This window comes from Physella acuta, unplaced genomic scaffold, assembly GCF_028476545.2.
Source record: "Physella acuta isolate Inbredline_101_S28 unplaced genomic scaffold, ASM2847654v3 ptg001088l, whole genome shotgun sequence".
Taxonomy (NCBI): domain Eukaryota; kingdom Metazoa; phylum Mollusca; class Gastropoda; family Physidae; genus Physella; species Physella acuta.
Genome location: NW_026732605.1, coordinates 244,549 through 270,319, shown reverse-complemented (window position 1 = coordinate 270,319; position 25,771 = coordinate 244,549). Strand labels below are relative to the sequence as shown.

At 32.9% G+C, this 25,771-nt stretch overlaps 2 protein-coding genes across 4 annotated transcripts; one reads left to right on the top strand and one right to left on the bottom strand.

Moving 5' to 3' along the window:
- Positions 1-2,929: 2,929 nt before the first annotated feature.
- On the bottom strand, positions 2,930-10,152 carry LOC131955622 (zinc finger protein 62-like). The gene is made up of 4 exons (XM_059319813.1): positions 9,228-10,152; positions 3,656-4,137; positions 3,214-3,376; positions 2,930-2,952 (listed from the first exon to the last, which is right to left on the bottom strand). Exons 1-4 carry the CDS (start codon positions 10,150-10,152, stop codon positions 2,930-2,932), a joined length of 1,593 nt encoding a protein of 530 aa, XP_059175796.1.
- A 4,283-nt stretch (positions 10,153-14,435) lies between these two features.
- LOC131955629 (nucleoporin NUP35) lies at positions 14,436-25,264 on the top strand. 3 transcript variants are annotated; one of them, XM_059319825.1, is made up of 11 exons: positions 14,436-14,581; positions 19,043-19,164; positions 19,804-19,910; positions 20,094-20,181; positions 21,151-21,229; positions 21,690-21,798; positions 22,481-22,531; positions 22,971-23,040; positions 23,451-23,579; positions 24,265-24,396; positions 25,006-25,264. In XM_059319825.1, exons 1-11 carry the CDS (start codon positions 14,539-14,541, stop codon positions 25,081-25,083), a joined length of 1,008 nt encoding a protein of 335 aa, XP_059175808.1. In that variant the 5' UTR covers positions 14,436-14,538; the 3' UTR covers positions 25,084-25,264. The 3 variants fall into 3 exon arrangements, with proteins under 3 accessions (XP_059175808.1, XP_059175809.1, XP_059175810.1); XM_059319826.1 differs by lacking the exon at positions 14,436-14,581 and adding an exon at positions 15,992-16,299; XM_059319827.1 differs by lacking the exon at positions 14,436-14,581 and adding an exon at positions 16,853-16,937.
- The last annotated feature ends 507 nt before the right edge of the window (positions 25,265-25,771 follow it).

Here is a 25,771-nt window from a genome sequence, read left to right as displayed (position 1 = left end):
TAGTGTGGTCAGCACTGTGTCCAGCCACCTTTGTTTCCTTAACATGTCAAATACAGACTTGGGTGGACATCCCAGGATCCGAACTTGAGATTTTGGGGTTGGCAGCGGTAAGTTGTTTCGATAATACTTTCGCTAAAATAAGTCTAATAGACTAAATATCATATTTCCAGTAGCTTTTTTACAAAAGTTCTATTATGAAAAATAGATCAAGATAGGGCCTTCATACTATTTTGTGATAAAGTGAGGAAAATTGAAGGCTAGTAATCTATTGAAAAACATGTATCTATAAAACTATAATGGATAAATTTATTTTAGAAAAATGCCTTAAACTAAAGATATGGTATGCAACTACTATCAATGAAAACACTGAACCATGGGCGGCACCTGGCGCCTCTGCGGTAATGTAATCTCAACAGTACTTCACAACGCCCGATTTTGACAAAAGTAATGATTAAAGGTGTTGGATATGATATGGTTAAAATCTTTTACAATACAAATTCGGCTTTTAGCTAATTGTTTTTAGACATTGTGCTACTTAATTTTTGTGATAAAACCAAATTATAACTTTCAGTCTATTTTTGAAGGTAGAAAAAAATCAATGACATGCTTATTTGCTTAGATACAATCCAATTTTGTGATAAAGTAATGGAGGCTATACCTGCTTAAAGTATTTAATAAACATTTCATAATTTTGAAAACATTTATAAAAAACAATTTGTGCTACGTAAGTTGATTCTTTGTTGTAATAAAACTTTTTTAAATTCAATTAATTTAAGGTAAGAAAATAAAGATGGCATGTTTGTTTTATTTTCTGCTAAAATTTTTAAAAACATAAACAGCATTGTCACAATGTGTATCTTTATTGACATACACTGCTGTGTTTGTGGGTATCTATGAATGTACTTAACAGTAAACTTTATTGTATGACTTGAAACTTTATTTACATGATACTTGAATAGCACGTACATCTGACTATGTCCATGTTTGAAATACATACTGCACATAGTCCTTGACTATACAAGATTCAGAACTGGGTTAACAATATCGGTAGAAAAATTCAGAAATCAAAACTGGGTGCATTGAAACACACACCTTCATTCATTCTAGCAGACGTAAAAAAAGTATAGTTTCACCTTACATTCATCCAGCTGGCACACTTCCACACTTCAATTACACACCTTACATTTTGTCATATTCTACCCTTACAGTACAGTAGTTACAGTCAGAGAGAAAATAGGGCTGGTAAGTAGGTCACCAACCAGTTATACAGCTCAGTAAAACCTTCATGAGCCATAGAACTGGTTGGTGACCTACTTACCAGCCCTATTTTACAAAAGCTTGGAAAAACATGATTGCGTCGCTTGGTTGGCCAGATACTCCCTTTCACACAAATTTCACTCCAAAATTATACACCCAAAGTACAAGTTTTGACCATCATTAAAGATGTTACATAACTTAATACATTCCAAATTATAATGTTGCAAGACGACAGATCCCAGGTAAAAATGAACAGTTGAGAAATAAAACATTAGCTTGGTTTGTTAATCAATACTTTTATTTTTTTAATGAATCATCAACATAATATAAGTAACATGTCAGTTGTATTACTATTGTCCCTTAAGTTACAGAAGAAGAGAAATACACTTCATATTTGACATTACTAAAAATGTTGACTAGTAATACTACTACCAATAACATCACCCAAATGGTTGATATTGAACAGTGGACAGGCTGGTCCACTCTTCAAGTCATTTTGCACTTAAAGTTATTGTCAGTTTTTAAATTGTCTAAGCAATGTTAATGTTGTTTTTAATTGTTTTAAAAATTGTGAAAAACAAAAACAAGCTCAGTGTTAAGATAATTTTACTGCAGACTATCTAAACAATGAAAGCTGACAATTTTTTTTCATAATAGTTTACATATTGCTTTTTAAAGCACCACACAAAGTTTTTTCTCAAAATAAATTAGGTTCACAACAATTTGCAAATTTAACAATATCGTCTTGTAAAATGGGTCTTACGTATGTTCAAGGATGCCATTTAAGATCAATATGTATTACAACTGTAACAGTAATATTTACATAACATCAACAATGATTAATTTAGTTTGATTACTTGACTAGATTGTTTTTTCATTAAATACAAAAAACAAAAAGAAACCAATGAAATAAAATGTGATCTGTTCTGGAATTCAACATTGTGTTTATAAGAGTCTAACTTACAAAGCTTATTATTGTACATATTTGTAAAACATCAAAATCTCTTTAGTACTAGTACTGCACATGTTTCTTCATACAAGAGAACAATTATATTATGATGTTTCACAGTAACAAATACATTTAAATATAACCAATAACTAACCAATGAACAATAACTTGATAATCAGAACTTTTCAGGGACAATTTCAACCAGGTATACAACACAAAATTAAGCCTACAAGCTGTCATTTGGATATTTTTGCCGAAACAAACTCTGGATTTTGGGATATCTTTTAGAAAGGTACCAATAAAAATCATTTAAAAAAAATTGAGTGCTGTCAGTTAAAGACAAGTATTTAAAATGTAATTTATTTTAATTAATATTTTATTTAATTGGATAAAATTGACTGCCATCTCTGTACACTATCTCAAAACTGAATGAAGTTTTTCCAGCTCCATGTAACATGGGTTCAGTTTGATGCTTGTAGACCTCTCTTTTATTGGAGCTGTACTAACCTACACATAAGCCTTACACAAAGCCACAAGAAACTAAACTTGATAAACAACATGTTAGTAGCAGTAAAACACACCATAGTTTAAAAAGATTGGCTTGTAGATAACTGATTTTAATATCTTATTTTAAAGCAGACATTTTAAACATTTTATTATTGTTAGTTATAGTACTAAAAAGCCATTATCATTAACTTTCTGACCGATGAGTAAAATAAAAATTTAAACAGAGAATTTATGAAATACTGAAGAGAAATAAAACATTTAAAGCACATAAGAAGTTGAATCAGTAAGTTGAAAATCTTTCTATATTTTTTTAATTGTAAAAAATGAAGAAGTTTTTTCTTATTATAAAAAATGAATATTTTCTTTGTGTTTTTTTAAGTTGTTATGTTGAGTGAATCTCTGATAACAAATGTTACAGCAGAATGGTTTTTCTCCTGTGTGTATTCTAACATGAATATCAAGAGTAGATTTACTAAAACATGAATAATCACAATTATTACATATAAAAGGTCTCATATTTAAATGAATTCTTTTGTGTGTTTTCATACTACATTTTAAATGTGTTTGATAATCACATCTGTCACATTTATGAAACAATTCTTTTACATGTGATCTGCTATGAGCTGTTAGATTACGCTTGAATGCAAATGATTTGTCACACAACTGACATTTAAAAGGTTTATTCAAAAAATGCCATTTTAACAAATGTGCATCATAAAGTTGATCACTATCAAAATACCTGTCACAAACACTACATATGTAGTTCTTAGCTGATGTGTGTATAACTTGATGACAAGATAGATGTGAACTTGAATTAAACATCTTTTTACAAACATCACAAACAATAGAAGTTTGTTGTGTACAATGCCCATTATTCACAACATCTAATGTGCACAGATTACAGCTATTTAATCCTTCACATGAACATCTCCTTTGATTAACAATAGATTTATCACTCTCTTTAACTGAGTTCAATTCTTCTTCAGACTTTGAAAATCCCACATTAGGTTCAGTTTTCACTTCAGTATCGGCTACAAACTTTTCTTTTTCTTCTAGTTGTGTACTTTTTAGTTCTTCAATGCCAGCGGAATTGTGGATTTGTGTTGAGTTACAGATTGTTTCGTTTGATGTGAAATGAGTTCTGGTGTGGTGTTTTTTAATTCTCCTCCAGTGCCTGCTAGTGAATTCACAGAATTCACAAGCCAGTCTTTCATTTGGATGGTATTGAGACTTATGCTTTCTGAACTTTAAATCTTCCGTAGTCAAATAAGCACAGAAGCAGCACTTTATTATAGGAAGCTCTGGGTGTTTTTTTTTTAAATGTTTACACAGATTTTTGAAACAAGCAAAGACTTGAGTGCAGAACTCACAGGAGATCATTTTCTTTGTATTTTTAGAATTAGATATAATCACCTGAGCTTTACCTGAAAGGGATGAAAGAAAGATTAAATTATTTACTATTACTAAAAACATTAATACAAGTTTATAAACAAGTGTCTGAATTTGAGTTTTTAGAAAGAAATTTAGTTTTCTAGTCATTATCAAATCTTATGACAATCTATTAAATTACAAATTATAATAAATTTAAAAAAATAAGTTCTGAAAAAAATAAAAACAATTGTACATTTGTTTGGTCTGGTGTCACTCCATTTATCTCTTGTAGACTGCACCATGTGCTTTGTATGGACTTAAGCATTAATCAGTTTCCTAGCAATCACAATGAATGGTGTGTGAAAGATTACAGCTTCTCCCTGCTTGTGGGGTTTCATCTCAAAATTAGTAATGGATTAAATTTTTGAAAAAACATATATATCTATAAATCTATAATGGCTACATTTATTTTCGAAAAAATAATTTAAACTAAAGATGTGGTATGCAACTACTATCAATGATACCACTGAACCATGGGCGGCAATGTAATCTCAACAGTACTTCACAATTAAATCACAATTTCTTTATAAAATAAGAACCACAAGTGGTTTATTTAACTCATTCTGTAGGCCTATAGTTTTTGTGCAGGCAAGTGTTGATATATATTAAAATAAAGTTGATTTAGAATAATTTCCCTTTAGAACATAGGCCCTATTTATATTGTTTTCAAATAAATTTTTTTAAATGGCAAAAATGAAAGAAAATGAAAAGTAGGCCTAATTGCCTGGCGTAATTGCACTAGGTAATAGCTGAACCTCAGTAGATTTTGAAAATGTAGTTGCTTTGTGTATTGGAAATCAATATTTTATTAATTTAAAATTAAAAAGAGACTGGTAAAAACAAAATTTGAAAAATCAGTCAAGAACTCTGGGCAGGTTTTTGTATGAAAATTATCTCCCTTTAACCTTTGTTCTAATTAAATTAGTACATACTAAACTAATCTAGATCTAGATTTAGACTCACTTTACTAGAAGAATGAGACTAGATCTAGTTTAGCTGTAGCAGCCTGTCTAGTCTAGATCTAGAACAACCTCTATAATTAATATAAATTATATTATAATCTAGCTAGATTATCTAGATCTAAAATATAGAGATCCTAGATCTAGATTCTAGAAATAGTGAGAAAACGCGCGCGAAAACTTTCCATAAAATTATATTATACAATATTAAATTTGGGTAATCTATCGTTTTGGGTACGTAAAATCGCCCGCGATTTGTAATGTGAAAAACAGGTGACTCCTTAAATTTTAATAATTATTTCACATTTTGAGGAAGATTTATGTTTTAAAAAATTCAAAAATGTTTCCTTGATTCATTTATGTACCTGTTTTTAAACAATTGAATTAAAACTTTTCCGTAATAAATGAAGACTAGCGATGTTTCCAACAGATGCAACCATGCTCATTTACTATAGCAGCCATCTTGTCTAAGTTTTATATTTATAAGCTTTTAGCGCCAGATTCAGGGGGAAGCCACTCTATTTTACAAATGGCTGCTGTTTATATAGCAAATCTTGCTCTCAGACACTGCTGTTTAAAGTTAATTTCTGGCCTGTATCGATATATTTAGCCATTGATTTAGGTTTATTATTCATTTATCTATAATATTTGACACACAAGTATGACAATATACTTCTATTAAAGCCTTGACAATAAGGTAACGTTTTCGTACATAAATAGCCGCGGGCGATTTTACGTACCCAAAACGATAGATTACCTAAATTTGAATGAAACACATTCAGAATCTAGTTTATTGAAAGAAAATACGAACCTGACAAAAATGAAAATCAACTCATATAGATCTAGAATCTAGATGCAGGCATAAATTTTGAACATAATCCTAGAGTGAAACAGATTCACAAATTTGAAATGCGTCTGTCACTGTGTTGTTACCAAACAGGGTTGATTTATTTCCGGTTTCATATTAAGAAAAACAAGGGGCTATAACCAATGTAGATTGATTATTTTGTGGAAAATATTAATTTAGTTTTTTCCCTTTACAAGAAATAAAACATTAATAAAGATTAAATAATGTTAACTAAGCGGCTAATCCTGAAAATTGTGCAATAACAGATGCATATTGTCAATCAATGTTTTGGGTTATTAGTGGGTTTGTTAAGCTGCATTCAATCAGTTTCACCCCAGCATCATTTAAATTTGACAGAAGGTTTACCCAGATATATTTTTATTACCCAGTGTCTAGTTTGTTTCCATTGAACTTAAACTTTTCAGCATTAAGGGCAAATAAAGTAGTTCTGTTTCATTATGGAAAGTCTCATTTAAAAAAAATGTTTCCTTAACCTCATCATATAGAGGGACAGCTAGGCCTATTACATATGGTTAATATTATCAAGTAAAATTCTAATGTGCATTGTAATGGCTCAGTGGCGTAGCCAGGATCGTCTCAAGGGGGGGGGGGGGTTTCCAATTTTTACCGGGGGACAAACTTTCGATTTGCACCCCCCTTCATACTTTATATATATATATATATACCGAGGGGTCTATGGGGGGGGGGGGGGTATGACCACTGTAATGGCTAAAGGTGTCGAAATCATTTAAATAAGCTATTTCATCTTTAACTTTAAGCCAACTGTTCTTTGTATGTATATTATTCGTGGGTGAGGGAGGGGGTGGAGAATGGGACGACAATGTTGTCGAATGGTTGAGCTTTCGACTGCTAACTTGAAAGTCTCAAGTTCAGATCCCAGGCTGGAGAATGACCCTGAGTCCAAGTTTCTCTTAGGGTGGGTGGTCATAGTGCTGACCACACTATTTCCCTTCATGCAAAAATCCCTGAAACAGATAATTTCTACTTCTTCATCCCAGGTGTATTGCTCAAAAACAGATAAAGATGATGTTATCTTGGTCAGCCAATAGAACAACACACTTATAACTTTAAAAATATATTTTTTTAAGGTAATACAATCAGTCAGGCTATTTTTTTTATTCCATTTATTTGCATTTTCAGAATCATAAAACATCAATAAAAATAAAATCATCATAGCTGTAAAATAACATAATACACTCCAACTTGTAATATGTAACACATGTAAATATGTATCAAATGTTACATTAAAAAAATAGAGAAATAAAAAATATTTAGCTCTATCTAAATCAGCTATAGAATAAAAAAAAAAATGCAAACATTTACATCAGTGTTATTCCTTAACTCAAGAAATAAACAGAATTAAAACTAAATATACCAAAGTGTTTTACTACTAGTAACAATCACCCCCCTCCACCCAATTTTAGTAGATTAGCTACCCTAGGTCATTTTTAGTTTTTTAAATTAGTTTTAAATCAATGTTTACATTGATTTAATGGTGAAAAATCTTGAGTAATCTTTGTGTAATTTTTTTATGCAAACTATCAAAGATGGCAATTTTTTTTATATCTTTTAAGAATAAATTGTGCATTAAAAACTAATTTTAAAAAAACCACCAAAGTTAAAATAAATAAAAGTTATTATCTTCAACTTTTTGTTTTTTAAATGAAGAATTATTTTTTTCTTTTTACTCATTTCTTTGTAACAAAAATAAGGACTACTTTTATTTTTAGAAAGTTCAAATTTGAAACTGAAAATGTGTTATAAATTAAAGATTAGGTGAATATCATCATCTAGTCACATAGCTCATGTCTTGCCAACCTAGGCTTTCTTTAAGCCATTAATAAATAGTTTTAGTTAGTGATATTTACTTATTGGTTTGATTATTGGTAGGCTTAACAAACTAATAGTGTTTTAAAAACAAAAATATTTAAAATTCTTAAAAAGTATTATCAGACATATTTGTAATAACTTGTACTTCTTTGTCCTAAGGAATCATGTTTCACACTATCAAGGTGGCATTAAAATACATAATATCATTAACCACATGATTATCAATACTTTTCAGCCCAATATGGACTACGTTATGCCTTAACTGCCAGTTGGCATTTTGATACAAAAAGTAACCTAAATGTTGTCCAATGGGTATTTCTCTGTGTGGTAGGAGATGGGCTAAAAAAACTCACAATTTTTTATGGCAGTTATTGAACAACCTTTAGTAGTTTTATTACCATTATTAATATTTTCATTTTAAAGAAAATAAGAATTTAAAAAATAATAACATGCTTATAAATTAATAGGAAATAAAGAAAACTGTCTTAAAATATAATTGCAAAATAAAGAAAATGGTATGTATTTATAATACATTTAAAAGTTTATTATAAAAGTTTTCATATTATTTAGTAAGAAGAAACTAAAAACAAACAATATAGTGAGTTGCTATTAAAGTTTTAAAAACAATTAATATGCTTTCCATAACTTCATTTTCTGTTCACAATCAAATTTGCATTGAATGTAGATTATCAAGAGAAAAAAACAACTGGGGAGGCTGAAATTGTCTAATTCATTTTTTGAAAATTGATTGTGACATCGTTTCCTTATCTAATTTGCTTTAAGTATTTTTTCAGCTGCATTAAAATTTGAAGCCAGTATAATGTTCAGATGGTCTGTTATGAGATCTGAACGTAGCCTACATGCAGTCACGACCCAAAGCTACCAGAAACCAAGCTTGATAACATGTTAGTGAAGCTTGGCATTTACCTAACTCAAAATATTTCACTTTCAGACAGAGAACACATTGTATTTTTTTAAATTTAAAAGTCCATTAACTTTCTGATCTACAATTAAAACCACAGTAAATTTAAACTGAGAATTTTTAAAAATACTCAAGAAAACCTCACAAATCATTAAACAAGTTTAAACAGTAACTTAAAAATTTGTCTCAATTTGTCAAAATTTTCTTATTACAATAAATAAATATTTTTTTGTGTGTTTTTAAGTTGCCACATTGATAACTTGTTAGTGAAGCTTGGCATTTACCTAACTCAAAATATTTCACTTTCAGACAGAGGACACATTGTATTTTTTTAAATTTAAAAGCCCATTAACTTTCTGATCTACAATTAAAACCACAGTAAATTTAAACAGAGAATTTTTAAAAACACTCAAGAAAACCTCACAAATCATTAAACAAGTTTAAACAGTAATTTAAAAATTTGTCTCAATTTGTCAAAATTTTCTTATTACAATAAATGAATACCTTTTTTGTGTCTTTTTAAGCCGGCGTGGTGGGAGAAGTTCTTGTAACAAATATTACAGCGGTAGGGTTTTTCACCTGTGTGTACTTTGACATGACTATTAAGCTTGTTTAAATGAAAACATGAGTAATCACAAGATCTACATTTGTAGGGTTTTACGTTAGAATGATAAACCTCGTGGCTTCTCAATTGATACTTTGAATGTGTTTGATAGTTGCATTTGTCACATTTATGAAATAATTCTTTGACATGTGATCTCTTGTGCAGTCTTAGACTACGTTTTAATTTGAATGATTTGTCACACAACTCGCACTTAAATGGTTTGGGCAAAAAATGTCTTTTTATCAAATGTACATCATACATTTCAGCGCTCCCAACATCTCTGTCACAGAGACTGCAGATATAAAACTGTACAGCTGTGTGTACAACTTGATGACACACGAGATGTGATTCTGATTTAAACTTCTTTTTACACACATCACAAACAAAAGAAGTTTTTTGTGTACTGTCCGCACGATTCACATCATCTACTGTAGGTTCAGTTTTTGCTAGAGTGAAATCTACAATCCTTTCTTTTTCTTCTAGCTTTGTACACTGTAATTTTTCAATACCATTAGATTCATGCATTTCCGTTGAGTTGCAGATTGTTTCATTGGATGTTAGATTATGCATATCATCTACTGTAGGTTCAGTTTTTGCTAGAGTGAAATCTACAATCCTTTCTTTTTCTTCTAGCTTTGTACACTGTAGTTCTTCAATACCATTAGATTCATGCATTTCCGTTGAGTTGCAGATTGTTTCATTGGATGTTAGATTATGCATATCATCTACTGTAGGTTCAGTTTTCACTAGAGTAAAATCAGCAATCATTTCTTTTTCTTCTAAATTTGTACAGTGTAGTTCTTCAATACCAACAGTTTCATGCATCAGCGTTGAGTTGCAAGTTGATTCATTGGGTGTTAGATGTGTTCTAGTGTGATGTTTTTTTATTTTTTTCCAGCGCCTACTTGTGAAATCACAATATTCACATCTCAATCTTTCTGTGGGATGATATTCATCCTTATGGTGTTTAAACAACAACTCTTCCTTTGTCAAAAAATCACAAAAACAACACTGTATTATTGAAACTTTAGGGTGCTTTTTCCTACAATGTTTAGAAAGTTTCTTGAAAGAAGCTAAAACCTTGTTACAGATTTCACAGGTGATCATTTTCCCTATGTGTTTTTTGCATTGTAGAATTTGTGATGTGTGTTTTACCTGAAAAGGAAGACAGAAAGATTACATTAATCATTATCTACTAATAAAAACATTTGAGAGTTTTTTTTTAAAGAAGGGAAGTCCTGATTACAAATCTCACAAGGTACCATTTTCCCTGTGTGTTTATACCTTGTAAAAAGAATACAATAATCACCTATGCATTATCAAAAAAGAAAAAAAAAAGATTACATTATTTAATATTTAAAAACTTAAATTAAAATTGAGTTTGACTATGATTTTTCGGGTGACCAGAATAATGTGCAACTCAAAATTGCCTAACAGAAAAACTGATGGGTTGCACAATGAAATTGAAGGTATCGACACAATTTAAGGCATTGGTTAGGCAAACATTAAATTCTACAGCAAACTTTATTCTACAATCAGCTGGATCTAGCTCTTGAAAATGGGAGCAGAATATTACTCTCCATGTTGATTACTATGTAGGTATATATTACAACCCCTACTATAACAAGAGTAGGACTTTACCCCAACATTATTATCTGCTAAACCTTCAAGATTTATTAACCCTACCTTTCCTCTATCACCTAAAATAATATATATATATATATATATATATATATATATATATATATATATATATATATTTGTTTAATCTTGTGTAGGGGCCAGATGGAAGTTGATATAATCCTGGTGTGATTCCGCTTTCTAAAGGGATTGGGGTTCTTGTCTAAGCAGCTGATAGATATATGCACCTCACACAGCATTTCTTCCAGAAGTGGAGGGGGGGGGGGGGGGGAGAAACGGGACATGAAACATTTAAAATATCTATAACAATTCAATTTTGTTCAGTTGAGTAGGAGTGGGGTGTTGGCGGTAGACGTACTTGGGAGGGGGGGGGGGGGGGAAGAAGGAACAAAGTGATGCTTGATCGAAACCTGACCCCAGACCTGGAACATACATTATGACATGGCTAAGCAAAAAGTAAGCTATATTGTACTAAAAAAGTGTTTAAGGTTGTAAATGCTGCTGATTATCATAAATAATGGGCTTTAAAGTGAGATATATGTTAACTGAAGGGACGGTGTGGCTTATTGGTAGAGATCTAGACTGCAAACCCAAGAGTCTCGAGTTCGAATCCGGGTTCAAATCAATGGAATGTTGCTGAGTCCACCCAGCTCTGATGGATTCCTAAATTACATTAGGGAAACAAAGGCGGCTAGACATAGTGCTTACCCCACTATCCCTTCAAATGCCGAGGTTTCTGAAACAGATCAACTCTATTTCATCTGCCCCATGTGTCTTGGGCACGAGCAGGAAATGATGATGATGATGCTGTTATCTGAAAGTGATAGTCACTCAGTGATTTAGTGGACACCATGTTAAACCAGCAAGAAGACAATGTCATTCCCCTCTTTCCCCCCCCCCCCTTCATTTTGTTAAAAGCAGTTTTTCTGCAAAATGTAAACTGATCTTGGTCAATGTTGAGTATATGGAACAATGTGTATTAAAAAAAAAATTCTCCCAAAAATGGGAGATAACAACTAAAATTAAGATTACAACATTAGGGACCTAGATCTATCTAGATCTAGATTCTAGATCTAGTCGAAAGTTTTGCGCGCGTTTTTAACTAACTACTAGTCTACTAAATTATTTAAAATTATAGAGATCTAGTAAATATTAAATGAAACTTGAATTCTAACAAAAAATGAAAACTTACTCGTATAGATTAAAATCTACGGCTAAATTTGAAACACTAGCAATTAAACACGATTTTTTTTTAAAGAACACAATTTGAAATCATCAAGAAGTTCAACTTTATATTGAAGACAATTTTTATTTCCGGTTTCTACTGGAGGGCAAAAATCACACCAGGAACACGAGGGGCGTGAAACGAACTGTGATGCTAAAGCAGCATCCATAACTGCAACCTCTTCAACCTCTATTCTTTACTCCTCCTCTCTCTTTTCCCCATTTCCATATACCTTCTTAAAAAGTCAGCCCCAGCATCCCTCCCCCTAAAATGACATCACACTTTAGCCGACCCCCATCCACTCTCATGGCCTTAACTTTTTCAGTGCCTGAAGGGGATATAACCAAGGTGGGATTATTTTCGTCGAAAGTTATTTCCCTTTGCATCTAAATAAAACAATCTAGTTCAGTCTTTCTTCCACATTTTTTTTCTCCGGGGGAGCAATCGATATTTTCAGGGGGGGGGGGGGCTGACACTGGTAAAGGTATATGTTTTCTATTTAAATTCCACCTCGTTCGTCGGGGCGGTAGACTCCCCGCCCCCCGAGAAAGAAGTCTACCCCCCTTTCCAACCCCCCCCCCCTCTCGGCCCCGAACGAAATGGAATTTATGTAGAAAATAACTACTTTTATCAGTGTCCGCCCACCTCCCCGGAAAAATTTAGTCCCTCCCCCACCCCAAAAATATCAAGTGTCCCCCCCCCCCCACCACCCCTCGGAGAAAAAAAGAAAAAAAGTCTGTAAGAAACACTGGTTAAAATGATTTAGCATAAAACATCGTCAATTATGATTTAAAATTAAAATGTTTGCTAGCGAGAGGCAACGTTCATTTCGTTGTTCAAATTTGATGACAGTTTACAAACAATAACAAATATGTATTTTAAAAAAAACAATACTTAAATAGCCTTAAAATGCTAATATGTAACGTCATACTGTTCTACCACTCTCCTCTCATCACACATTGTTACAAAGTCCGACCCCCCCCCCCTCCCAAGAGTGTAACGCCAGAGTTTCTTCCAAGCATCACTTCGGGCGGGGGGGGGGGGGGGGCGGCCGAGGAAAGTCTACCGCCCCCCGAACGAGATGGATTTTATATAGTAAACATACACATTTACTAGTGTCCCCCCCCCCCCCCGAAAAAACGACCGCTGAGGTGATAAAGTATGTCTATTTTAATGGTGTATTGTAAACAGTGGCGTAGCGAGGTCGGGTGTCACCCGGTGCGGCACTTAATGGTGTCACCCCCCCCCCAGAGGCGTAGCGACGCTTCCCAGGGGCAAACTTTCAAGTTTTCGATTTGCACCCCCCCCCAAACTTTCGATTTGCACCCCCCCCCCCTCAAGTTTTCGATTTGCACCCCCTCAAGTTTTTCTCTACATATTTTGGTGTCAACCCCTAACTGGTGTCACCCGGTGCGGTCCGCACCCCCCCCCCCCACGCCCCCTCGCTACGCCCCTGATTGTAAATAGTTTTCAAAAATTAAAAAAATATATATATATAGAAAATATAAACTTTAACCGCCGTCGTCGACCGTCCCTTCGGAAATTTAAGCCTCCTCCATTCCCGAAAGTTTCAAGTACCCCTCACCCAGAACCAAAAAAAAAACAAATTTAAATATAAAATATAGCCTACTTATACCACTCAAATACCCCCCCCCCCCCGCTCTTCGATACGGGCATGGTTTCTTTCAGATATTTTTTCTCCAGGGTGGGGGGGGGGGCTTAAAACTTTCGAGGCGCACTTAAATTTATTTTTATATAATTTTTACCGGTATGTCTAAAGGCAACCACACCTATCTATTCCTGTTAGGCTATCGCATTTCTCTTTTTTTTTTTTGTGTCGATCCCTCAATGTTGGGAACGAAAATGTCTTATATTGTGTTATATTTCAGGCTTATTTTTTGTGCTTCACCAACGGGGGATCAATGGAACCAAAATAAATAAAAAAATTCCTGAAATAAAAAAAAATAAACATTGTAGGTGACAAAAATAATATTAATAACCCTAATTTCTAATAATATTAATTTCTGAATTTTTTTTGCTTTTTTATACAGATCGATAAAAAAATTAGGCTAGGGAAATATCAATAGATAGGCTATAGTCTAGATCTAGATCTATTCAATTTTAATTCTAGGAAAATGCCAAAACAATAATTTGAATTTGAATAGCTAAAATACAGTTTTTATTTAACTTCTGAAATTTTATCTGGTACTTAAACAGCAAGGGACACTACTCTGTTAATCATTTAAATTTTAAATTCAACAAGCAGCACTCTACTTAGTCACTGTTGCCGTCACATTTTAAAAACCACCTTTAACAGAAAATAAAGCACTTATCTATATCTAAACATGTTTTCACCCGGATCTGGACACGATGCTTTTCAACCTCATGGTAAACTTAACTCTTTGTTCAACACTTAAATTATAAATCTTACGACGTCTTAAGTCCTAAAAAATAGTAAAAATTGGTAATCTATCGAATCGAGGGTAATCTATCGTTTTGGGTACGTAAAATCGCCCGCGATTTATAATGTGAAAAACAGGTGACTCCTTAAATTTTAATAATTATTTCACATTTTGGGGAGGATTTATGTTTTAAAAAATTCAAAAATGTTTCCTTGATTCATTTATTAGGTTGAATTATGGATTTTTTAAAATAAAATATTCTGTTATTTCAAATACACCATTAAGTTCCTTACCCCTTAAGAGAACATTTGACACCACATTTAAATATCTAGCTTATTCGGTTGACGAGAAAAAAGAGAATTTGAAAATTTAGCTAGAATGGAAAATGAATGACAAAACAAGAATCTTGCTCCTGGACCGGCATAACATGACGCCGTGAACTTGTGTGCACGAGCTTTTAATTCCCGCCATGGTAATTGCGTCAGCTTAGGTCATTTACTCACCGGAAAATAACAAAAAGCAACTGGTTGATAATAAAACTTAGATCTAGTTATTTTATTATTTATTAAATTCTACTCTACATTTTATTCATACCATTTTAAGAAATAATGAACACCTACAAAAATCAAACGACCATAATAAATATTTTTATTTCAAATTCTAATTTTAAATAATAAATATGCATAAAATAATATGATAGTAATAGTTAAGATAGTTTATAAATGCAAATACATTTTACACTCAATCACATTATATTGAGTCAACAGTGTGGCAGCTGAGGTTCATACATGGTATTAGTGTCTTTTTTTTTTACATTACATTTTTTTTCATCTTGAAAACATGACGTATGTGATTTTTTTTAAAAATCTCCAAACATCGTCACTCGCGTGATTGCTTGCTTATGTTTACTATCCTGTGGATGAAAAATCCCACCACGGTCGCGGGGTCACCGTGACTTCAGCAGGCCTACAGTACACGTCATAGAATGAACACGCGTACACGAGATGGTCGGTGTCTTCACTTCTCTCTCCCCCCCCCCCCCCTCTTCTTCAAGCAAATTGAAAAAGAGACCTAGTTCCCTACTTCTGGTCATTTTTTTTTAGTTCGGTCATTTTTTTTTTAAGTTCGGATATCAGGCATGCTAGACAGCCAGCTGTATAAAAAAAATATTTTTTAAACTAGATCTACGTCTAGCTTAAAAAATAAATAAATAAATGCTTAAAATGCCCGTAAACAGATTATTTAGCGCCAAAAAAAAAGGCCGCTGAACGAGCATTTTTTACAATACGCAGCAATGAAAAAGGCTAACGGCCAATCAATTAAGTCTAAAAATCGCCCGTAATTAGGCCTAGCTCTGAAAAAGGCCACTGAACGAGCACACTGATTATATAAACGAATAGGCCACGCGGCGTTGACGAGGTCAACCACCGGTCACGAATGCAGCAACGGTCGGCCCACAGTGAAGAAAAAATCAATATACTAATAAAATTACTAATACAATAATAATGTCTATAATTTTACTTTTTCCACACATGCTACAATTGATTTATAATTAAAATACTAGACTTAACAGTTCATTCCGTAAAAAACAAAAACTAGTTGTTTCAGTCTGGCAACTAGCGTAACAATGACGTCATGATACTTAAAATAGCGGATAGAAATGTCAGCGTGGGTACCTCATCCTCGAGGAAGATTTTAGAAAAAGTAATCAAAAATACTGTAAATATACATGATAAATATATCAATTATATATTAATGTACAGTTAGTCGAGCCGTTTTCCCCGTTAGTCGGTCGTTTTTGGCGGCGGTTCAGTTTTTACGGAGAGTGCTCCACTAGAAATCCTCTCATTATTTACAACCACGAATCTTGCGATTTTTTCTGGCATTCTAAGGCATATTATCCATTTTATTAGCAATTTGCTTTAAAATAATGATGAGAATTTGCGATATAAACAGTTTTTTCATTTGTCGTGGATGGGACCCCTAAAATAAACGGAAAAACCGTCAGAAAACGATGCGTGACGTTTCAGGGTCAGAGGTCAATCCTGCCATCTAAGCAATGCGCCAGACTATCATTTATGTACCTGTTTTTAAACAATTGAATTAAAACTTTTCCGTAATAAATGAAGACTAGCGATGTTTCCAACAGATGCAGCCATGCTCATTTTACTATAGCAGCCATCTTGTCTAAGTTTTATTTTTATAAGCTTTTAGCGCCAGATTCAGGGGGAAGCCACTCTATTTTACAAATGGCTGCTGTTTATATAGCAAATCTTGCTCTCAGACACTGCTGTTTAAAGTTAATTTCTGGCCTATATCGATATATTTAGCCATTGATTTAGGTTTATTATTCATTTATCTATAATATTTGACACAAAAGTATGACAATATACTTTTATTAAAGCCTTGACAATGAGGTAACGTTTTCGTACATAAATAGCCGCGGGCGATTTTACGTACCCAAAACGATAGATTTCCGAATCGAGTATCGAGACCATCGTTTTAGGCACTTTTAGTTAGGTAGGCCTACGTAAAATCGCCCGCGGCTAGTAATGTACGTAAAAGTTACCCTATTGTCAAGGCTTTAATAATGTGAAATAATTAGTATTAGCCAGTATTAGGCCTAGCTAGGCCTATTCCTATTAATTATTAAAATTTAAGGAATCACCTGTTTTTCACATTACTAGTCGCGGGCGATTTTACGAAGGGCTACCTAAAACGATACATTACCTAAAAATTCCCCTAGGCCTAGGCCCTAATCAATTTTTAATTTATCAATCAAGGATTGACAATCATCCAATTCACAATTCCAATCAGATCAGACGGCAGTCAGACAAATCATCAGTCCTAATCTAAACTAAAATTCTAAATTAAATAATAGGCCTAATAATAAAATGTAGGCCTACCTAATTTTAACTTCTAAGAACTAGACCTCTAGATCTAGATTATGAAGTAAGAAGTTTAAGAACTTACTTTATAAGATTACTAAGAAGATAACCAAAATGTAGGAGGGCCATTATTTTTTTCGAAGTGACTACTCTGAAAAAGATTTTTCCCCCTTGCGTCTTCATCTAGTGGACAGAAGTTACAAAACTCAATAGTTCTGCGCAAACGCAGTGACCTTAAATTAAGTACTAAATAGCATAGCTGCGCTTGGGTTAGGGCTACAGCTAGGGTTAGAGTTAAGGTTATGGTTCTGCGGTTTATTTGTAAACACACACATGCGCAGTACCATCGAAAACATCGCTGCCAAGGAAGGCAGTAGTTTCTTTCAATCTTGCATACATATCTTTTCTCGGCTAGAATAAAAAAAGTCAAAGGCATATGTCAAGAAAGTGTGCCATCATTTATAGTTGAACACTGAGCTCGTCAACTCAGTGATCTAACTCTAACATTCCTTTTTAAGAAGATTCCATTATTGTCCCAAGATTGTGGCATTATCAGACACTGGTACAACATAGAACCATCAAAGTCCTACCTGTACTAAGTACTATAGCCCTAATCCTAATTTCTGGCCATAACACTAAAGCTGGGAATACAACTCTATTAACAACCTAACATGTCTATTTTCTGTAGAGTATTCTATCATTTGACATAGATCTATGTAATATTAATATTATGAAATTTCAATAAGGTCTCGTCCTCCCATAAAATATTAGATCTAGAATAAAGATTGATCTAGGACTATATATTTTTTTTGAGATAAGCTTTTAAACAAAAAAGCACTGAAAATTTTAAGTAGCAAGCTATCAAGTCCCTGCAGTTTTCAGGAGCTGTAGTTTTGAAGATTCCTACTAGTTTACTATTGCCCAATAAATAATGCGAAATTAAGGCTGTTAAGTAGGTCCTTTACAAAATTGCATTCTTATCTATGGCTGATTACAATACAATAAATGCAGTAAATTTATTTTCAGTTTATCGAGCTCAAGCACTGGCGTTGATTTTTTATTACTAAGTTGAACCAACATATTGGACAAAATGAATTTTTTTACTAGCTAGGTTACTAATTTAATTATTGTTTTACAAGTTGACCGAACTAAAAAAAAAATCTACATCAACTGTGAATAGAATACTTAAATTACATCAAATTTTTTCACATTGGGTGTTTAGGTATTGTTATCCCAAGGTCGGGCGTGGGTATAAAAGCAGGAGTGAACAATTGTAATGGGGCTTTAAGTTAATAGTGGCTAGGGACGAGGGCTGCTGTGTAAAGTATAAAGATAAAAAAATAAAGTATTGAACATTTTCTTGGATTGTTTCCTTCATTGAATAACACTGATTATTTAGTAAGGTGTAGGCCTACTTAAGAATGTGTCCTTTAATCCTGGAAAATATTTTCTGGAACATATTTTATTATGTTTTTATGATGTTCTTTTTTGTAACTGATGAAAATACAGATGACCCCTTCTAGTTTTAAAACTTGTTTACAAAAGATTTGTTTTTACAGATGTTTACATGTCCACATCACCCAGCAGTCCGAACCAGTCATTGAACGTGCCACCAAACCACTCGTCTCCATTCCTCCCTGGATATCTTCTTGGTGATCATCATTCTTACCATCATGGTGTTGTAAGTTTGCTCAGTTGTAATCATTGATTAATACTTAAAACTATTCTTTAATTGTGGATATCTTCTGGGTGATCATCATTCTTACCATCATGGTGTTGTAAGTTTGTTCAATTGTAATCATTGATTAATACTTAAAACTATTCTTTAATTGTGGATATCTTCTGGGTGATCATCATTCTTACCATCATGGTGTTGTAAGTTTGCTCAGTTGTAATTATTGATTAATACTTAAAACTATTCTTTAATTGTCAGGGCAGTTAGAAAACTATTCATTCATTGTCAATGATAGAAGAAAACCATTCATCGCCAGTCATATTAGTACTAGGTTTTCTTTACAATTAGATCTAAAACGTAATTCAAAAGGAAAGCTCCCTTTTCAAACCTGACGGTCTATGGGGCAAGTGAAGTAGAGTTCACCTGTTTTTGTGACCTTGGCATATGGAGGTATAGTGCTGTCAGTATAGTGCCCAACCCTTAACTTTCCCTAAAGGGTGGACTCAGGGACGTACTAATGACTTGAATCCAGATTCAAACTCAATACTTTCAGGTTAGCAGTCTAGCACTCTACCGTTTGGCCAGCTGTCTCATAAAACCATAATTAGGTTTGCATTTATTTTTAATTTTTTCTCTATTTTGCAGACATCAAGCCCAAAGATTTGGTCATCTAATGCTGGACAAAGTCCCTCACAAAAGATGGGTCAATCTAATCAGTTGTCCATGACTCCAGCAGCTACTGGTCTATTGCGGTTAGTGTACACATTTTTTAGTTTTAAGTTAGTGGCAGGGCTGTGATGCCTAAACTGAGCTATAACCTTATTAAAAAAATAAACAATCCTCTATTAATTCTGTATTGTCTTGAATTGTACAAATAGTTAGTGTCTAAACCTACTTTTAGCATGTTTCAATTAATCTCTTGTTATAACTATCAGGAGAGAATCAGTGCGAGGGAAGCCTGGGGGTCCGCCAACCAAAACTCTCTACTCTAGTCCTACTTCTGTGGAGAACTCATTTTCACAGGTAAGTCAGTCAACAACTCATTTTCACAGGTAAGTCAGTGAACAGCTCATTTGCACAGGTAAGTCAGTGAACAACTCATTTTCACAGGTAAGTCAGTGAACAGCTCATTTTCACAGTTCAGTGAACAACTCGTTTTCACAGGTAAGTCCGTGAACAACTCATTTTCACAGGTAAGTCCGTGAACAACTCATTTTCACAGGTAAGTCAGTGAACAGCTCATTTTTACAAAAAGTTTATTCAGTTCACGAAACTCAACTTCTTTATCATCGGTAACTTTTTTCAGGATATGTTTTCAACTAATAGAACATAGGTGACGATTCATTTTTTAGCATTCAAGCCAGCTCTCTTAAGCACACATATCATTTTCACAAAAACAATTTTTTTCTTGAACCTACTGAGTAATCTGGCTTTTTAAAAACTAAGTTTACTCATCCTATGTTTACCAAATTCCATGTTTGCTTTTAAATAAATATTTGACAAGCTAGACGGCTGATCAATTGACATTGATCCTTGTGGTTAGTGTTACTCAACAAGATTCTGATCCTTGTATAACTAAGATTTATATGTAAATTAAACCAGCAATCTTTTGGTAATTTTATTCAGCTTTTATTGATCACTTTATAAATGTCAAACTATTTCTACTCTTTTTCATTAGACCATATTTGATGCTCACAGTCTCATTACTTTTTGGTATAAATGCTAGGCTAATAGTGTTGCATTGGGTTACAATCTTAATCCATAGGATTTTACTGTTCATTCAGCTCTAATAGGTTACTAACTTGAATCAGGCATAGCACTGAACGCTAAATCTCTTGTTAATTTGTTATGCTAAAGTGACTTATCTAATATCTCTTAATTCTTCATAATCAGCTCATTGATATTTAAGAACTTAATTTTGTTTTAATTAACTTAATTGCAAACCCACTAATTTAATTGCAAATCTACTAAGTCAACTGCCCTCTCTCACAGGCGCTAACTCCAGGCTCAAACAGAAATCAAACAACGCCCATGCTGAGGCCGATGACAGGCACAGCACCCCCCACAGCTGGTTAGTATACACTGTTGTGATCTGCTAGTTCACCTCACTATTGTGTAATGTCTAGACTGAGAACTGTTGTGTTTCATGAAGCTTAAAATAATTATCAAAATAAAATAGTAAAATTATTTGATTAGTTATAGATTTAGATACTGGTGATATAATAGATAACAATATTGCATTCCTTAACTAAGGAATATCCTATCGACTATAGTTCAACTATATCAACGTCTCTGCATTATCTGTTGTGTTCCAAGTATTGTTATCAAAGATACCATATTGTCCATATAACAGTCTAGGTATCGACACATACCAAACAATTTTTTTTACAATCATCATGGTCAATAAAATAATTTTTTTATGTACTGCAACAACCACACAATGTAATATAATAATTTAGGTGGAAATAATAAAATATTTTAACTGACTATTTAATATCCAGAAGTATTAACCAAAGCACTGAATGTTCTAGGACTGTTTCAAACCCCTGGGCCATCACGAGATACAAGTCTACAGATGTTGAACCAGAGCCAGACCTTGCCCATCTCTCCTGCACAAGTTGACCCCTTCTACACACAAGGGTAGGTGCCTGTTCATGTCAAAACTTGTTTTAATTTTTACTTTGTTTGGAATTAAAATATTAATTAGTTCGAATTAATTAATTTATACTCTCCTTGTTTGCCAAAGTGAGTGTAAAAAAAATTTATGTATATATACTAGCTTCCCGTTAAAATTTGTCAAAATAAAATTCTTCAGTGTACTGATCTAGATGACACTGACCGTGTAGCCCCATTCACCTTGTGACTATTCAGTGGCTTCATGGGGTCAAATGTCACCCAGTGCTGTAACTCAGTGTGTCACTCCTTTCTTTCAACTACATAACATTTTGACTTTGTTGTTGATCTTCTCCCCTTACTGTTATATATTATTTCAACTGGATAAAAAATTTATTGGATTTTAAGTGAATTTTTCAATTTGGTGTCCCTGGTACAGATGACACCCCTCGCCCATGCCTTACAGTAACTTACAGTGTTACTTATCTATTGTTAATGATTTTTGTTATTTGTAGAATACAATTGCTTCCTATATTATTAGCAATATATTTATTTTTATAATCAGTCATAATATTTAATTGATTTTGTCTCCCAATTTTGCAGAGATTTATAAAATAACTGCAGTACTGATTAGATTAGCATTATATTTGTTTATTTCTTAAAATCTCATCTAAGATTGTAATGATTTTTATATTTTCCCATTGTCCAGAGATTTAAAGTCAGACGATGTATTGGATGAAACCTGGGTGACAGTGTTTGGGTGAGTACGTGAACACACTCTCGTGTTGTACCCTCTTAGACCAGTTAGTCCATGGCATAGAGGAAGTAGAGTTTTTCTGGGCTTTTTAAGTTATCACATAAAATAGTTCCTTACTTAACATGAGTCAGGTATCTGTCAGAGATGGGTGGACACAGGGACACCCTATAAACAAGACTTTTAGATTTTTTTTAGACTTTTATCAGTTCTGCTATTAGCCATAAAGAGTAGAAATAGAAGGTATTGGCATATACACCCAGACTGAAAAAAGAAATAAAAATAAGCAATGATTGTGTATGGAGTGGGTGGGTGTTTTTAGAAAACTGGAAAAGGGTATTTGAAAAAAAAAAGATTTCCAATAAAATCATTCTTGTTGCTATAAACTCTTAGTTTAAGTGTTTAAACAGTGAGTTATAATTTGTCTCATTGTTTTTCGTTTCAGCTTTCCACCTGGCGCTACATCTTTCATTATACAACAGTTTTCACAGTACGGGACCATTCTTAAACATGTGGTAAGTTTGACTTTATTTGTAGTTTAACACCAATTTTGTAATCTTTTTTTTTTGGTTCTATTGTCTTATTCTGTAGTTTTATTTTCTTACTCTGTGGATTTAAAGTCTTATTTTTTTGTTTTATAGTCCCTTTATAGATTACCATTTTATAGTTTTACTCTGGTTTTATAGTCTTAATCTGTGGTTTTGTAGTGTAACTGCTGATTTATAATCTTAATGTGGTTTTATAATACTACTCCCTGATCTTAATAATGCTATATAATCTTATTCTTGTGTTGTGTAGTCTCTATATTCATCAGTAAAAAACAGACCCTTATACCCCAAAAATAAATGCCGACAAATGAAGCAAGGTATTTAGTAATCTTGTTAAATACTGTGCACTAACTTCTATTGTTCTGTTATTTCTTCAGGTCGCCGCTGAGTGCAACTGGATGCACATACACTATTTGTCTAAACTGCAAGCTAAGAAAGCTCTAAGCAAGGATGGGAAAATTTTTGGGGGTTGTATGAAAATTGGTGTCACACCCTGTATTGAAAAGGTAAACATTTTTAGTCCTTTACATTCTTTTAAACAGACACAGCCAACATAAATTATACCTCAATTAAATATTTTATTATACTGTAGTGTTATGGCAATATTGTAAAATTACTGTTTATTTAAACATTAAAGCTTGTAATAGAAAAAAATTATGTCAGTGCTAACTGTTAATCGTTATTAAGAAGATGGTTGCCGGAAGTGAGAGCGTATGATTATACTCCAAAAGTACTGAGTTCAGAGGCTCTGGTCAGATGAGACTCTTTAGCTGGGGACAGCAACCCATCTAGAAAAAGAAACTCAAAAATTAAACAACTGCTGCCTTGCAGATTGTTCTTTGGTGGACATATTCAACTGAAGCACATTCAGAAAAAATATCAGACTAAAGTTGGAGTCAATGGGCCATAAATTGTTGAGACGAATACTTAATTGTTAAAGGAAATCCCCTTCAATATTACAATGAAGAACAAAGTAGATTAGGATTAAATGTTAAATCAAATGTAAAACACCTGTGTACAATTTTGAAAAAAAGGGAAGCATTACATTTTGAACTTATTCTTAATATTTTGAGTAAATTTTACAAAAAAAAATAACAAAGGTAAAAGGTGTATATAATATTTTTTTATTTGAAGAGATTGTTTTTGTTTTATAAAAGTCCAGTTGTAACAAAATGGGCTGTTTTTTGGCAGGCAATTATGGAGGAGAAATCAAATAGTTCAGTTAATGACTCCATGAGGTCTCAGACTGATAACAATGCTTCAACACCCACACCCATACGTCCATTAACTGCAGCATATGTTGCTTCTAGAGGGGAGTATGAGGTAAGATAAACACCTTCTCTTTTGTCTAAAATATATACTAAGAAATAAATAAATTCAATATTCATAAACCAGAAACAGCTATTAAACGATTCATGACAATTTAAAAAAAAAACTAATCAGACTAGGGTTGAAGTAATGTGGTGGTGATTTTGTGTAATAATTTTTTTACCATTAATTTTTAAAATAAAAAGTGCAACCTTAATTAGGGGATAATTATTAGGTCTTTATGTAATCATATTATCTCTGCACACCCTGTTTAGTTTTGCATTTTTTAACGTTCATGTTATTGGAATGGATGTTAGCCCATAATAATAAAAAGGTTTTCTTTCCTTAAAATTCTGAAGCATGCAGTTCAATTATAAAAATTCTCACCCTTATATTGGTAATATTTCATATATATATATCAATAAAATTTAAAATATATTTAAATCTTTAAAACAAAACATCTATAAAATTAAAAGCTGTACAATATCAGGAATTTATGTATTTTGTCAGGTAACATTTTCGATAGTTGGGCAATTTAAAATAATAAATATAAAGCAAAATATGAAGTTTCTTATTAATTTCATGTTTTTTTATAGTGTACGCAATTTTTTTCTCCTCCACTAGGTGTTACGAGATAACCCAACACCGAAAAGAGACGCCAGCCTCGTGTCCAAGTTAAAAGAATACATGTTTGGATATTGAACTCTGATATGTGATCCCTACAGATGCCGCTATTGTATATAGTTTTAACTGTTGTCTTGTTGTTGAAGTAATAAGAAGATGCTCATATAATCTGCTTTTATTTTTAATTGTACGAACCATAAACTAATATTTCAATAAAATGTAGACAGGTAAACTATAACTGTCTGTGCAGGAAAAATTTGCTCAAAGTAGTGTTTTTTTTTCTTCTTATTTGAAGTTGTGTGTTGTTGATTGGTCTGAATTGTTAGAAAAGTTACCCCTTTGAATCTATTGCTCTGTACAGCAGATGAAGTAGTGTTCACCAGTTTCTGTTACCTTGTCATATGCTCATACTCCTTTACTTTCCGTTAAGTCTATGTTGGCCTTGAACCATGTTACAGTCCTATCCTATATTTTCAGGATAAATTTTGTAAGAGCTAAATCACTTGTGTAAACACCCGTTTCCTCCCCCCCCCCCCCCCCCCCCCCATCTCATGCCACCCCCACAAGTAAAATAAACCCCAACATTTAATGCAAGATATTTTTCCCTACATATTGATCTAATGGTATATTACACTATATTTTATGCCTTTCTATGGAACGTAAGACAAATGAGTTCCGTAATTAGCATTGGCCAACCTGTTTCTAGCATCATCTATAGAAATATTATATGGTTTATATTTACCCACACACAAGTAGGATACATGTT

Bases quoted from the DNA above. Each gene is read 5' to 3' on its own strand.
- LOC131955622 (XM_059319813.1), bottom strand. From the start codon at position 10,152: ATGCATGAAACTGTTGGTATTGAAGAACTACACTGTACAAATTTAGAA. The intron at 3,377-3,655 runs GTTAATCAAAGG...TTTAAATGTCAG, and splicing joins AAGAGAGTGATAAATCTATT to TTGTGTGACAAATCATTTGC. The intron at 2,953-3,213 runs GTAATAATTGTG...ATTTCTCTTCAG, and splicing joins AAATATGAGACCTTTTATAT to TATTTCATAAATTCTCTGTT.
- LOC131955629 (XM_059319825.1), top strand. From the start codon at position 14,539: ATGTTTTCACCCGGATCTGGACACGATGCTTTTCAACCTCATG. The intron at 19,165-19,803 runs GTAAGTTTGCTC...TCTATTTTGCAG, and splicing joins ATTCTTACCATCATGGTGTT to ACATCAAGCCCAAAGATTTG. The intron at 21,799-22,480 runs GTAGGTGCCTGT...CCCATTGTCCAG, and splicing joins GACCCCTTCTACACACAAGG to AGATTTAAAGTCAGACGATG.